Here is a 14,680-nt window from a genome sequence, read left to right on the forward strand (position 1 = left end):
GATAACTGGAAGGAAAAAGAAGGGCAGCTTCTCTCACTGCGACTTTCAGAGCTAATTGAAGCCAACCTGTATTTTTGCTAGAGTAATAGAAGGTTACCTAAGGGATTGGATAAGAATAATAGATAGACATTTAACCATCTTGCAGGTGGAACGCTGTATTACGGGAGCAAATATATAACGGGGTCGCGTCTAAGGCATGGAATGGCGCCTCAGGCAGCAAAACCCGGAGAAAAAACAAAGACGTGAACCAACTAACTCAACGAAACGCACGACGAAGTCTTTCAGCATGCAGTATTTATGTAGCCGCAAATAAACGGGCAATAGTCTAAGTGACTCCCTTAAAACTTCCATTTTATGGTTGAAATATCAATATATTGGACGGTTCTCCTAATGTTTGCGACAGGTGGATTTCAGGAAGGGGCGTTTTACCTTTTTAAGTTTGAACCATGAAATATCAAGAGGCTGTGCATCACTCTAAGGAAATTGCATTGCTATATCGAGAATATCATTCGTTAAATCGATATTATTTTCCATATATTTGATAGTTTGCGGGATCTGAAACCTATAGTATTCTGCTATAGTTTAGTCGTTTTGGGAGCCCTGTGTTATGTTTGGTTACCCTGTGTACCTCCGGGACTTGAGGGATCCGCCATCTTGGATTAAAAACGTTGTTGGTGTTAAACTTTGTGAGCTAATTTATCTCACAAAATCTATATCATAATATTGAGAGTATTGCTGTATCGAGGTTCCTCTGTACCACGTATCATTGGTATTTTATATTCAATTCCACGAGAGTGGAAGTGCCATTTTCCCGAACCTGAGTCAAAAAATCGGCTATAATATAGGCTCCGAGCTATGACATTACGTTTGGGGATATTTTGAGCAAGTCGGCCATGTTGGGAACATAATCTGAATCATTTATTTTTTCAAATTTCAAAATCAGGTTGACAGACTAGTCAGATTAATAAGTATCCATGGAAATGAAAATTAAGCAAGCCACTTGAAAAATAAGAGACTCATTTTATTTCACTTTACAAGACGCTTTATTGGCCATTTCGATTTTCAAAAATATGAAACAGAACTTAGAAAATACAATATATACAATGTCAGAAAATACACTATCTATAAGAGTCTTTTAGGAGCTTTATTGCGCGAGTTATACGAGCGCTTCCTAATCCTGCCGCCCGTGTGCTGAATGCTGAAGGGTTTCAAGGTTGATGTGGCGGGTAAACCTAGCCTCCATACCCCCTAGCATATTCTAAGACCCCCTTGCATATTCTAAGACCCCCTAGCATATTCCAAGACCCCCCAGCATATTCCAAGACCCCCTAGCATATTCCAAGACCCTTCAGCATATTCCAAGACCCCTAGCATATTCTAAGACCCCCTAGCATATTCCAAGACCCCCCAGCATATTCCAAGACCCCCTAGCATATTCCAAGACCCCTCAGCATATTCCAAGACCCCTAGCATATTCCAAGACCCCCTGGCATATTCCAAGACCCCCTGGTATATTCCAAGACCCCCTAGCATATTCCAAGACCCCCTAGCATATTTCAAGACCCCTTAGCATATTCCAAGACCCCTAGCATATTCCATGACCCCCTAGCATATTCGAAGACCCCATAGCATTTTCCAAGACCCCCTGGCATATTCCAAGCCCCCCTAGCATATTCTAAACCACCCTCGTATATTTCAAGATCCCCTGATAAATTCTACGACCCTCTAGCATATTCCAAGACCCCTCAGCATATTCCAAGACCCCCTAGCATATTCCAAAACCTCAGGTGTATTGTATTCATTGTTCTGGTACGAGATCGCGACAGTTTGGGCTTTTTGATTCTATTCCAAGACCCCCTGGAATATAGCAAGACCCCCTGGCATATTCCAAGACCCCTTGGCATATTCCAAGACCCCTAGCATATTCTAAGTCCCCCTGGCATATTCCAAGACCCCCTAGCATATTCCAAGTCCCCCTGGCATATTCCAAGACCCCCTAGCATATTCCAAGTTCCTCTAGCATATTCCAAGACCCCCTGGAATATAGCAAGACCCCCTGGCATATTCCAAGACCCCTTGGCATATTGCAAGACCCCCTGTCATATCCCAAGACCTACTGGCATATTTCAAGACCACTATACTATAATTACCACTCCCCCATCCGATTCAGTTTCTTTTGCTCCGACGAAGAGCTAACGCTTGAAACGTCAGCGCAGCTTCTCTGCTTCAAATAGGCGTTTAACATACATTTTCAACCTTGTGTTAATTTATACCTTGTCTACACCAAGCCTACGCAGACCATTTAGTTTTTCTACAGCTTGTCTGTAGTCTTAGGATTATATCACATAAGAACTTGACTGGGTTAAAGGGCTATGAACTAAGAATTAAATGGGGTGAAAGTGTTAGGAACTAAGAACTTGACGGGGTAAAGGACCAGAAGAACTAAGAACTTGACATTGTAAAATGGTTAGGAACTAAGAACTTGGACGGGGTAAAAGTCCAGTCAATCTACTTCAAAAAAGGGGTTAACAAAGGGCTTTCTTGCACAGAAAGTATCCCTCAGACTATAACGTACTAAAAGTCTAAACAAAACGGAGCACGCAAACACCACGAAAAACGGGATCGAATTTCCCCATACAAGGCTTGTATAAAAAACCATAGGGTTCCCAAGTCATGAAAATAACGAAAAAATACATACTTTAGAAAAAAGGAATTTATACCACTATAGAATACTAGAGATATATATTAGGATAAAAAAATAACGTTATTTGAATTGTTTCAAATTTAGTTATTTTGGGTAAAATGCACAGATTTTTTAGCTATCCTTGTCACCACCACTTTGATCTTGCAGACATTTCGTTATCATAAATGACTATACGTGATGGAAACAGGTTCAGTGCTTAATGCCTCTCAATAATCATGTCATTGATTCAGTATAAATCAAAAAAGTATATGGACACATTATATATGATTATATATTATATTATTTATTATATTATGGTATATAATGTATATAATGATTCTGATTATATAAATTATATAATCACTCTTATGCGGTATTGTTTTTTCTGTGAAAATGGATTCTTTAATGTCGGAAGTTTTCATAATTTCTTTTAAATTAAGACCCGATTGAGAGGGAATTGTTACACGATGAACCTTTGCATTGGCCGTAGGGCGAACACGCTAGATTGTTCATGCGGCAGGAGCACTAAACGTGCTGCTGTCAGAAGGTTTCTCAAGATCTGTTAAGGGCTCACCCTTTCGTTGACCAACATCTAGGCTCAGACTTCAGACCGCCTTTCTATCGCCTCTCCATTGGTTGACTTGATAGAATACTGGAACTTGGAACTGTGGAACGTGGCTGCTGCTGGAGTTGGGGAAATATTTTGTTCTCTCTTAGCTCGTGCGCGGATGTAGGTTGTTTCACAACCAAGAAGCGCATGGATAAAAAGCAAAAAATAATAATATAAATTTAGGCATTGCCTAAAAGCGGAGCTCCAAACGACCAAATCTTGCTTAATGAAATATTTATTTTTTATTTTGATGACGTCAGCATATTCTTTATTCTAGTGACGTCCTCGATGACGTCACAAATCACGAGTTCATATTTTTGCACCCCCCTTGACACAAACATGACACCTGCCAAGTTTGGTTGTGAAACAATGTTTTTTTCAAGAGATATGAATGTTTTGCTGTTAATCACGTTTTTTTTGCTTCAAGTGAGGTAATCGATGACGTCACACAACACGTGACCATATTGTTGCATCCCCCTTGACACCTACATGACACATACCGAGTTTGGTTGCCATACGATGTTTCCTTCGTGAAATATAAATATTTTTTATTGTTATCGATGACGTCACTAAATGACGTCACTAAAAATATGCTGAAGTCATCAAAATAAAAATACATATATATCATTAAGGAAAAAAAATAAACAAACTCAAAATAATGATAATAACTACATGATGTGCTTGATTCTCCTTCTAAAGACCCGTAAAGATAGAAACCTGTGGGTTTTGCCCGAAATAAATAAGCTATATCAGACAACGTTGATTTTTATCCAGATTGTGTAGAAATATATATTTCTTATTATTTATAGTGGTATAACTTTGATTTTTTAAAGTATGTGTATTTTTCGTGATTTTCATGATTTGGGATTTCTGTGGTTTTTCATAGGAGCATTGTATGGGGAAATTCTATGCGGTTTTTCGGTGTGTTTGCGTGCTCCGATTTTTTTTAGACTTTTAATATGTTTTAAAGGGAGACCAAGTTAATACAAAAACATTGAAAAACCTTGTATTGCAATTATTCCGATCTTAAACTGTAGATTGATTGGAATTTTTGGAACTAATGACTTGGGATAAAAGGGCCAGGAACTAAGAAGTTGACGGACTGAAAAGGTTAGGTACTAAGAACTTGACGGGGTAGAAGGGCTAGCAACTAAGAAGATGACGCGGTCGGGGTAAAAGAGTGGCAGGAAGCCAAAGAAGGAGAAGGATTGCAACTCCACTACAAACTGAAAGCATTTCACGAGTTCTTTATTTCAACTGATACAGTCAAACTCAAGTCTTTTTGCCATTTTCTTCCACTATTGAGTTTCTGAAACATTAAAGAAAACAAGTTAGCTAAGCTTGAATGTGTCTTTAGTGGTTCAGCTATATCCCTCATGCGTCTCGTGTGAATATTCATCCACCTCTCTCTTTTTCTCTCTCTAAAAAAGTGGTACAGCCATTGGGGCGGGAGGGTATGATCGAGTTTAATCAAAAGAAAGCATGGGGAATTATTCGGGATAAACCATCCCGCGCCTTATGGCCGAAGGACGTTTGGCTGATAAGCCATTAACATCTCTTTGCTCCTTCTCTTTTACCTTTATTGTTATTCCTCAATTTCTCCTGGCTTGGGGCCTTTTGGGTCTGGTTTCTTCTTTGAATCTGCAGAGAAAAACAGACAATTTATATTTATTTATATTTATATTTACATTTACATTATATGAAAGGGATTTGAAAGGGAGATAAAAAAAACAGCTATCAGATAAAAAACAGCTTTCGCACAGAAAGCACATAATGGTGACCCTCCTCCTCCGCGACAAAAATAACACCCTCCCTCAGAACAAAAAAAGCCTCATTTCTCATGTTTTACTCTTTGACTAGAACTTAAATTCGTAAATTAAGTGATGGGAGTTAATTAAAACAAAACTTCTACAGACATAGAAAGCAGAAGCCACACTTTAGGGGATGATGATTTTCAACGCCAGCCAAATGTCACGAACGTGCAAGCAGAAGGCGCATCACATTCATTTATCTATTATGTAGGGGGTCTGGGATTCTCCCCAGAAACTGATTGATTTTCTCCAGGAAATTGATCAGAATACCTGTTCAAAAGGCCCTTCCCTAAACAATGTATCAACGTTGATTTGAGGCCCTTCCCCAAATCAACCCTAAAAAAATCGCAACCTTCCCCCGTTGATTAATGACCCTTCCCTTATCGTCAGATATAACACATAAATTGTCAGATATAAAGAATGCAAGTGTACCTCCGCGGTCCTTATCTTCATCCTCGTCATTGACGGGCTGAAGTTCACTATCGCCTTGAGCTAAGGAGAAAACGCAAAATGAGTATGTCAAAACTAGGAACAACATCCATGCGTGGATATGATCACAACTGTTTAGTTCAAGCAATTGTTATAAAAATATGATCACAGCTGTTAAGTTTAAGCAATTGTTATGAAAATAAAACAAGGTCTTGCTGGGCATAGTACTTTCACGCTAATACATGCCTGCACATTTTCGCTGGGGAATCCCAAATTTAGGCTCTCCCGGCAAAAAGACAAAATTTCCTATGCATTTAATGTAATCTCCCGGGATAATTCATCGAGAATATCTTGCACAGTTCTTCTATTTGAAGCACAATCTCGTCGCGGTTTTTTAACCTTTTAAGGTTGGCAAGTACACTATTAGACCGTAGCGTTCCTGTTACACCAAACGGTACACTGTTAAATCTTAGAATGAATGAACAAACAAACGAACGAATGAATGAATTTTGAGGCCTTTGGGGTTGGCAAATTTCGTGAAAAACCTTCGTCAACAAACTTCTCATTTCAATTTTGCACAAAAATCTTCTTTTGTTGCATATATTCATGGCAACTTAGTCTTACCATTGCACTTGTACATCAGGTTCGTCTGGCGAATGTCGCCGGCGCTCAAACCATCTCTCTGACCGATTTCGGCGCCTCTTTGAATTGGCTCCATAACGACGGCGTTGAATGCGTTATTTCCTTGGTACTTGGAGTAATGCATAATGCTACCGTAGTCGTAATCCTGGCCGCGAGAATCCACGAAATAACCGTTATCTTTTCTGAAGTTACCTTCGGCTCCTAAACAAGACGAGTTCTGGTTTAGACGTTTTCAATCATATACAGCTATTTTAAATAAGGTTTGCATTCAATTATTCCTGCCACCCCGCTTACGGCGAAAAGATGCTTGTTTAACAAGAGTTACTCACCCTCTCGGATGTTGTTGACGTTGATATTCACGTACTCGTCTCGGTCAGGTCTAGAATGCTCGTGGAAAAAGCCAATGCCGTGTCCAAGTTCATGAATAACTGACCCAAGTGGACAGGGGCTGCCATTGAAACCAGGTATGGGATCAGTAGATGAAGTGAATGAATAAGTAGGATAGAAGTGGGGGGAGGGGGGCAGTAAGTAGAACTAATTAAAGGGCAATATGAAGGAAGTGCACTAAAAAATAGAAAATAAACGAACGGAGGACCTGCTTGCGTGTGCTACCAATAGAGGACTTACTCGCGTGTGCTACCAGTAGAGGACTTACTTGCGTGTGCTACCAATAGAGGACTTACTTGCGTGTGCTACCAGTAGAGGACTTATTTGCGTGTGCTACCAATAGAGGACTTACTCGCGTGTGCTACCAATAGAGGACTTACTCGCGTGTGCTACCAATAGAGGACTTACTTGCATGTGCTACCAATAGAGGACTTACTTGCGTGTGCTACCAGTAGAGGACTTATTTGCGTGTGCTACCAATAGAAGACTTACTTGCGTGTGCTACCAATAGAAGACTTACTTGCATGTGCTACCAATAGAAGACTTACTTGGGTGTGCTACCAATAGAGGACTTATTTGCGTGTGCTACCAATAGAGGACTTACTTGCGTGTGCTACCAATAGAGGACTTACTCGCGTGTGCTACCAATAGAGGACTTACTCGCGTGTGCTACCAATAGAGGACTTACTTGCGTGTGCTACCAATAGAGGACTTACTTGCGTGTGCTACCAATAGAGGACTTACTTGCGTGTGCTACCAATAGAGGACTTACTTGCGTGTGCTACCAATAGAGGACTTACTCGCGTGTGCTACCAATAAAGGACTTACTTGTGTGTGCTACCAATAGTGGACTTACTTGCGTGTGCTACCAACAGAGGACTTACTTGCGTGCGCTACCAATAGAGGACTTACTTGCGTGTGCTACCAATAGAGGACTTATTTTCATGTGCTACCAATAGAGGACTTACTTGCGTGTGCTATCAATAGAGGACTTACTCGCGTGTGCTACCAATAGAGGACTTATTTTCATGTGCTACCAATAGAGGACTTACTTGCGTGTGCTACCAATAGAGGACTTATTTTCATGTGCTACCAATAGAGGACTTACTTGCGTGTGCTATCAATAGAGGACTTACTCGCGTGTGCTACCAATAGAGGACTTATTTTCATGTGCTACCAATAGAGGATTCACTTGCGTATGCTACCAATAGAGGACTTATTTTCATGTGCTACCAATAGAGGACTTACTTGCGTGTGCTACCAATAGAGGACTTACTCGCGTGTGCTACCAATAGAGGACTTACTTGCGTGTGCTACCAATAGAGGACTTACTTGCGTGTGCTACCAATAGAGGACTTACTTGCGTGTGCTACCAATAGAGAACTTACTTGCGCGTGCTATCAATAGAGAACTTACTCGAGTGCGCTTCCAATAGAGACTTTCTGTCTTGCCTCTCCGGTGTAACCAACTCGGGCTCTGCACCTCCTGTATAAACAGAATGAGATTCATAATTACGATGCATGATATCCGGCATCCTAATGGGTGGCGAAGGTATCATATAAAAAAGATATAAAACAATTTCCAGACTTTTGTAATCTGAATAAGGGGTGCAATCTTTTCCTCCCAGTCACATTGAAACTCGATGTGATCGCGTTCTCTTCTTTGTGATTTGTACATACCCGTCATATTGAAACTCGATGTATGCGTGTTCTCTTCTTCGTGGACTGAACCTTAAACAGGTCCTTGACATCCAGTGGTTCATTGCCCTTTCAGCTAATTCTCTTCCAGCTTGGTCTAATACACAGAACACGAATTATTAGCTGGTGAAAGCAATAACTAAATAATTATAACAATAATGATAATGATCTTGGGAAGGTAATCAGCCGGCGGAACGCTGGATTACCGGAGCGCATAAATAACGTGGTCGAGTGTAAAACATGCCTTGGCGCCTCAGGCAGCCGCTTTTTTGTGGAGTGAGAAAAACCGGAGAAACACCCTCTGAGCAAAGGCAAGAATCAACTAACTCAACTCACGTCTGGAAAAGGAATCGAACCTTGTACCCATTGGTGAGGGACAGCAACAGTCCCCCCCTCACCACCACCACCACGAACAGCCCCCCCCTCACCACCACTACCAACAGCCCCCCCCCTTCCCCACACACAAACCAAAAAAACATATTTTAAAACCTCCCCTTGTAGGTATAAAGGTAATAGGTTTTCTACAACACTTGCGCATAATCTCGCTTTCTGATTGGTTGTTAGCCATGGTCAGGGTACATATCACGGGGTTCGTCATTCAAACAATCCTTGCAGTCTCACTTGAAGCGAATAGAAGAAAAAACTTTATTCAGATTCGAAAAATTTGGTTCACAATCTTTTCTAGTAAATGTATTTTTCATCCTTACAAAAGGACACCAAAAGTAACGAAGACTGCAGGGTTTTGAAGCTAAAGTTTTCAATTTTCGTTTATCTGCCTGCATTGCAAACACCGGTTGCATAGCTCGCGCACGCACTAGAAAAACTATGGGGAATTTGTTGAGTACCTCTCGCCAGTATGGGGGTAGATACACAGACAAACACATAAACTAACACACAGACAGACACACAGCTTTTACTCTCACCAATATCGTCGCTGAAGGTGTAAGGGATTTTTCCCTGAGGCCAAAGGTAGCGGTCCCTTAAGGCAGCACGTCGAACCCGTCCATTCTGGTGCGCGAGATAAGCCTCTTTTTGCTCCTTGGTCATCAGCATGTCATCTTCAACCAGCTCTAAGTTATCAAAAGGCTTGCCTGGAGGACACACATTTAACGTCAATCTTTTTTATTCAAGCTTCCGCTTTCATAATTGTATTTTTTACATAGATTTTTTGTATATTTGAGCGTTTTTTTATATTTTCTTTTTTATTATATTCTAACTTAAATATTGATATGCAAGGAAGTGCCTAGTACCTAAATTAATCGTAAAGTTTTCTAGTTAAGCACTAGCCATGTAATTTATTTTTTCCCAGTCGCTTTCACACAACAGAACACAAATGCAGCAGTAACGGGCCTTGTAAAGATTGTCATAAGTTGTGTATCGAGTATTATAAGTATGGATGCCTTTTCCTAAAAGAAAAGTGTTATTGAAGATAGCGGGAAGATTAGATTTACGCCAGTTATTGATAAATTTTAGAGCCTGTAGATGGTATATGTTTTCTATGGTTGAAGAGAAGGCTAAAACGCTCGGTGTTTTTCCATTATATAATTTGGTGAAGAAAATTATACGGACTTCGTGATTTTGTTTTGTTTGGATATTGTTGATGATGCTTTATATGTGCTTTCCCAACAATGGTATATGATACGTAAGGATAAAGAAGGATATAATCGATTAAATGACGAAGTTGCATGGGAGAAAGAAAGTATCTAAGCTTTAGGAATATGCCAGCGTTTCTAGCAAGTTTGGAGCATTTAAATGACGAGATATTCAGCCCAGCGAAATACAGAGAAAAGAGGCCTCTGCTAGCAGGGAAGACGAGATGTGGTATTTCCAGTTAATTTTGTCATCAATGAGAACGCCAAAATATCTTACGTGATCTTTTTGTTATGCGTTTATGGGGATTTAAAATTAAATAATTAATGAATAAAATTAGTGTTCTTTAGATTTAGAGAAAGTCGGTTTGCGTAACACCAGGTTTTAACTTTAATAAGTTCTTGATTCATAGTTGATTGCAGTTGTGTAATATCTTTTGAGGACATAAAAATGTTGGTATCGTCGGCAAAGGGCCGGAAGGAGAGCGTTTCCGAAGAGTTGGTAATGTCGTTTATATAGAGCAGAAAAAGCAAGGGCCCGAAGAGCTTGCCTTGGGGAATTCCACATATTATCTCACATTTACTAGATTGCGGCGTGTTTCCTATTTGGACGTATTGTTGTCTGCTTGATAAGTAGCTGTTGCAGGATTTCTGTGGATGCATTATATCGGAAAAATGTATTTCAAAAAGTGTCCATTAAATCGTGAAATTGTGATGTAAGTAATGTAAGAAGTTTTGATTTTTTTTCTAATTAAAAGAAAAACGGAATCTAGTTAAATAAAATTAGTACATCAATAAAGACGATATCAAATACATTACAAGCACCTTCCGCCAGGCAGATCAGAGCCGACACCAAAACTCCAGCGAATATGAATCCTTTCATGGTAACTGGAAGGAAAAAGTAGGCCAGCTTCTCTCACTGCGACTTTCAGAGCTAATTGAAGCCAACCTGTATTTTTGCTAGAGTAATAGAAGGTTACCTAAGGGATGGGGTAAGAATAATAGATAGATACTTTGACCTTTCTTTTACACTTGTTCACACCTATAATGGGCAAATAAAATCACCCTTCTTGCAGGTGGAACGCTGGATTACCAGAGCAAATATAACGTGGTCGAATCTAAAACATGGAATGGCTCCTCAGGCAGTCAGTCATATGGCTCATGTCTGACCGCGGAATAACGCAAAACCCTAAGAAAAACCCTCTGGGCAAGGACGAGAACCAACTAACTCAACGCAAGTCTGGAAAGGGAATCAAACCTGGTACCCATTATTGAGAGGCACCAACTTTCCCAACCCAAATCCCCCCCTTCCCAACCTGTATGCTTGATCCAGAGGTCACCCATGTCCACCTGACAGAAAATGTATGTTTACTATAGAGGTCAGCTAAGGCCAGAATAATAGATATATATTTATTTGACCTTTCTTTTTACACCTGTTCAAACTTATAATCCCTCAGTAACTCTCTCACTAATGAGATTTCGGCTCACAAAATGCAACAACACTGCGAGGAAGTCTTTCGGCATGCAGTATTTACGGTAATAATGTAGTCTCAAGTAAACAGGCAATAATCCAAGCAACTCAACTTCCATTTTAGTCTGAAATATTAAAAAAATTGAGCCTTCCTCCCAATGTTATTACAAGTGGATTTCAGGAAGGGCGTATTGCCGTTAGGTTCAGCCATCAAATATCAAGAAGTTGTACAATCTAAGAAAAATACATCGGAATTTCGAAAATTTCGTCAAATCGATATTATTTTTCAAACATGTGACTTTCTGAAACTTTCGCTAAATTCAATGTTTCCATTTTTATTCCCTTTCTAATTGTTTTATCTTGTTTCTATTTGGATACAGATTTAGATAGGCCAGCTGGCGTACGAACTAAGAGATAAGATTGAAAAATTTTAGCTGGCCTTCTAGTGTTTTCGACAGGTGGATTTCAGAAGGGGCGTTTTACCGTTAGGTTGAACCATCAAATATCAAGAAGTTGTAAATATGTCACTCTAAGGAAATTAAATCGTTATACTGAGAATATCGTTAAATCGATATTATTTCCCATATATTTTTTTAGTTTGAGGTACCTGAAATCGATCTGAAATCAATATCATAATATTGAGAGTATCGCTGCATCGAGGTTCCACTGTACCACGTATTATTGGAAGTTTATATTGTTAGTTTTTATTAAATTCCACGAGAGTGGAAGTGCCATTTTCGCGAGTATTAGTTTTCCCGACCCTGAGATAAAAAAATAGACTATAGCCTCCGAGCGACGACATTACGTTTGAGGCTATTTTCGGCAAGTCGGCCATGTTGAGAGCATAAAACTTTTTTTCAAATTTCGAAATCAGGTTGACAGGCTAGTCAGAAAAAGTATCCATGGAAATAAAATTGGAGCAGGCCACTTGACAAATACGGGCCTCACTTCATTTAAATTTACTTTACAAGACGCTTTATTGGCCATTTCTATTCTAAAAAAATTTGAAACAGAACTTAGAAAATACAATATATACGACACAGAAAATAAACTATCAATATATCCCAATTTTGCTCATTGCTTGAAAACCACATTTCTCTATGCGCATGAAATACGAATTTTGTGAAAATATTCGTACTTTCCTCGGTACGTGGGCTTCTCTTGCAGACCTCCCAAATCTCAACATGGCCGCTAAAGCGTGTCTGACGTCACACGCTAGGAACCTATATATTTTAATAGCGACTTGATGGAACAAAGCACAGAGACAGATATTTGGTTACCGAGAACGAAATTTTAGCTTCCTGAAACGGGAAACTGAATGGTTTTCCCCAAATCGCTCCCGGCAAAAAATGGCCGGGAGGGATTGGGAGAAAAGCTTTCACCCGAAAAGTTTTCACATTTTCCTTGATATTTGACAATTATTTGGGTATCACGGAATATTTTCAATAAAAAATTAATGGAAAGAAAGGGAGGACGGAGGGATTAAGTAAGTATGATTATGGTGTATAGTAATGACAGTAAGGGAATAAAGCATATATTTTCTTTTATTAGATGTTTTTTATTCGATTTGATTCTATTTATGATCAGATAATTATACTTTCATTTTTTCCCTTTTTCTCTTTGCAAGGCAGCTGGAAAACAAAATAAAGACCTTTTTAGTAACGAAGATAGTCCAAAATGGCTTGTATGTTCTGGAAGTTAAAGAAATATAATATATATTCCAAGCCCATTCCAAGACCCCCTGGCATATTCAAAGACCTTATTCCATATTCCAAGACCCCCTGGTATATTTTCAAGGACTCCTAGCATATTCCAAGACCTCGTACCATATTGCAAGACTCCTCCTGGCGTATTTTCAAAACCTCTTGCATATTCCAAACCCCCTGGCATATTTTCAAGAACTCTAGCATATTCCAAGACCCCTTGGCATATTCCGAGACGAACCTCGCATTTTTAATACCCCCTGGCATATTCCAAGACCCCTCAGACACCCCCTAGCATATTCTAAGACCCCCTGGCATATTCTAAGACCCGACTACTTGCCCTTTAAATGATTATATCACTCCTCGATTACTCCGGGCTGTGAGCCTTCACAAGTTTTGGTTGGTTTAGGCTTGCTGGCTTTATCCTCATCCTCGTCACTCAGTTGAGTGGTCTGTCCGGCAACTGGTCCGCCTGTGGAAATAATTCCTTAACGTTGTCATAAGCTGTATATAGTGTAGTATAGTGTACTATAATTTTTGGTAAAGGGTTTACGAACTAAGTACTTGGCGGGGTAAAAGGGCTAGGAACTAAAAACTTGACGGGGTAAAGGGTTTCGAAACTAAAGAAATTGACAGGGGAGAAGGGATGGGAACTAAGAACTTCACTGGGTAAAAAAGTTTGGAACTAAGAACTTGACGGAGTAAAATGGCTAGGAACTAACACCTTGACGGGGTAAAAGGGCTAGGAACTAAAAACCGTGTAGTTTAAAGGGTTAACGAACTAAGAACTTGGCGGAGTAAAAGGGCTTGGAACTAAAATCTGGACGGTGTAAAGGGTTTAGGAGCTGAAATTTCGACTCGGTAGAAGGGATGGGAACTAAGAACTTGACGGGGTAAAAGGGCTAGGAACTAAGAACTTAACGGGGTGAAAAGGTAACAAGCTAAAAACCTGACCAGGGAAAATGGTTAGGGACTAAGAACATGACGCGGTAAAAGGGCTAGGAACTAGAAACAGTGTAGTTTAAAGGGTTACGAACTTAGAACTTTGCGGGGTAAAAGTGCTTGGAACTAAAAACTAGACTGTGTAAAGGGTTTAGGAGCTAAAAAATTGGTAGAAGGGATGGGAACTAAGAACTTGACGGGGTAAAAGGGTTAGGAACTAAGAACTTGGCGGGGTAAAAGGGTTAGGAACTAAGAACTTGACGGGGTAAAACGGGTTAGGTACTAAAAACTTGACGGTGTAAAAGGGTTAGGAACTAAAAACCGGCTAGTTTTAAGGGTTAACGAACTAAAAACTTGACGGGGTAAAAGGGCTTGGAACTAAAAACTGGACGGTGTAGAGGGGTTAGGAACTAAAAACCTGGTAGTTTAAGGGGTTAACGAGCTAAGAACTTGGCGGGGTAAAAGGGATTGGAACTAAAAACTGGACGGTGTAGAGGGGTTAGGAACTAAAAACCTGGTAGTTTAAGGGGTTAACGAACTAAGAACTTGGCGGGGTAAAAGGGCTTGGAACTAAAAACTGGACGGTGTAAAGGGTTTAGGAACTGAAAACCTGGTAGTTTAAGGGGTTAACGAGCTAAGAAGTTGGCGGGGTAAAAGGGCTTGGAACTAAAAACTGGACGGTGTAAAGGGTTTAGGAACTAAAAACCGGGTAGTTT

The 14,680-nt window shown here is 39.9% G+C and overlaps 1 protein-coding gene across 1 annotated transcript; it reads right to left on the bottom strand.

Moving 5' to 3' along the window:
• Positions 1 to 4,524: 4,524 nt before the first annotated feature.
• Positions 4,525 to 10,830, bottom strand: LOC116608842 (nematocyst expressed protein 6). Its single transcript, XM_048729050.1, has 9 exons — positions 10,674 to 10,830; positions 9,183 to 9,350; positions 8,242 to 8,356; positions 7,979 to 8,047; positions 6,505 to 6,623; positions 6,158 to 6,376; positions 5,537 to 5,596; positions 4,871 to 4,934; positions 4,525 to 4,602 (listed from the first exon to the last, which is right to left on the bottom strand). Exons 1-8 carry the CDS (start codon positions 10,729 to 10,731, stop codon positions 4,879 to 4,881), a joined length of 864 nt encoding a protein of 287 aa, XP_048585007.1. The 5' UTR covers positions 10,732 to 10,830; the 3' UTR covers positions 4,525 to 4,602; positions 4,871 to 4,878.
• Between the last annotated feature and the right edge of the window lie 3,850 nt (positions 10,831 to 14,680).

Source organism: Nematostella vectensis, chromosome 6 (genome assembly GCF_932526225.1).
Source record: "Nematostella vectensis chromosome 6, jaNemVect1.1, whole genome shotgun sequence".
Taxonomy (NCBI): Eukaryota; Metazoa; Cnidaria; class Anthozoa; order Actiniaria; family Edwardsiidae; genus Nematostella; species Nematostella vectensis.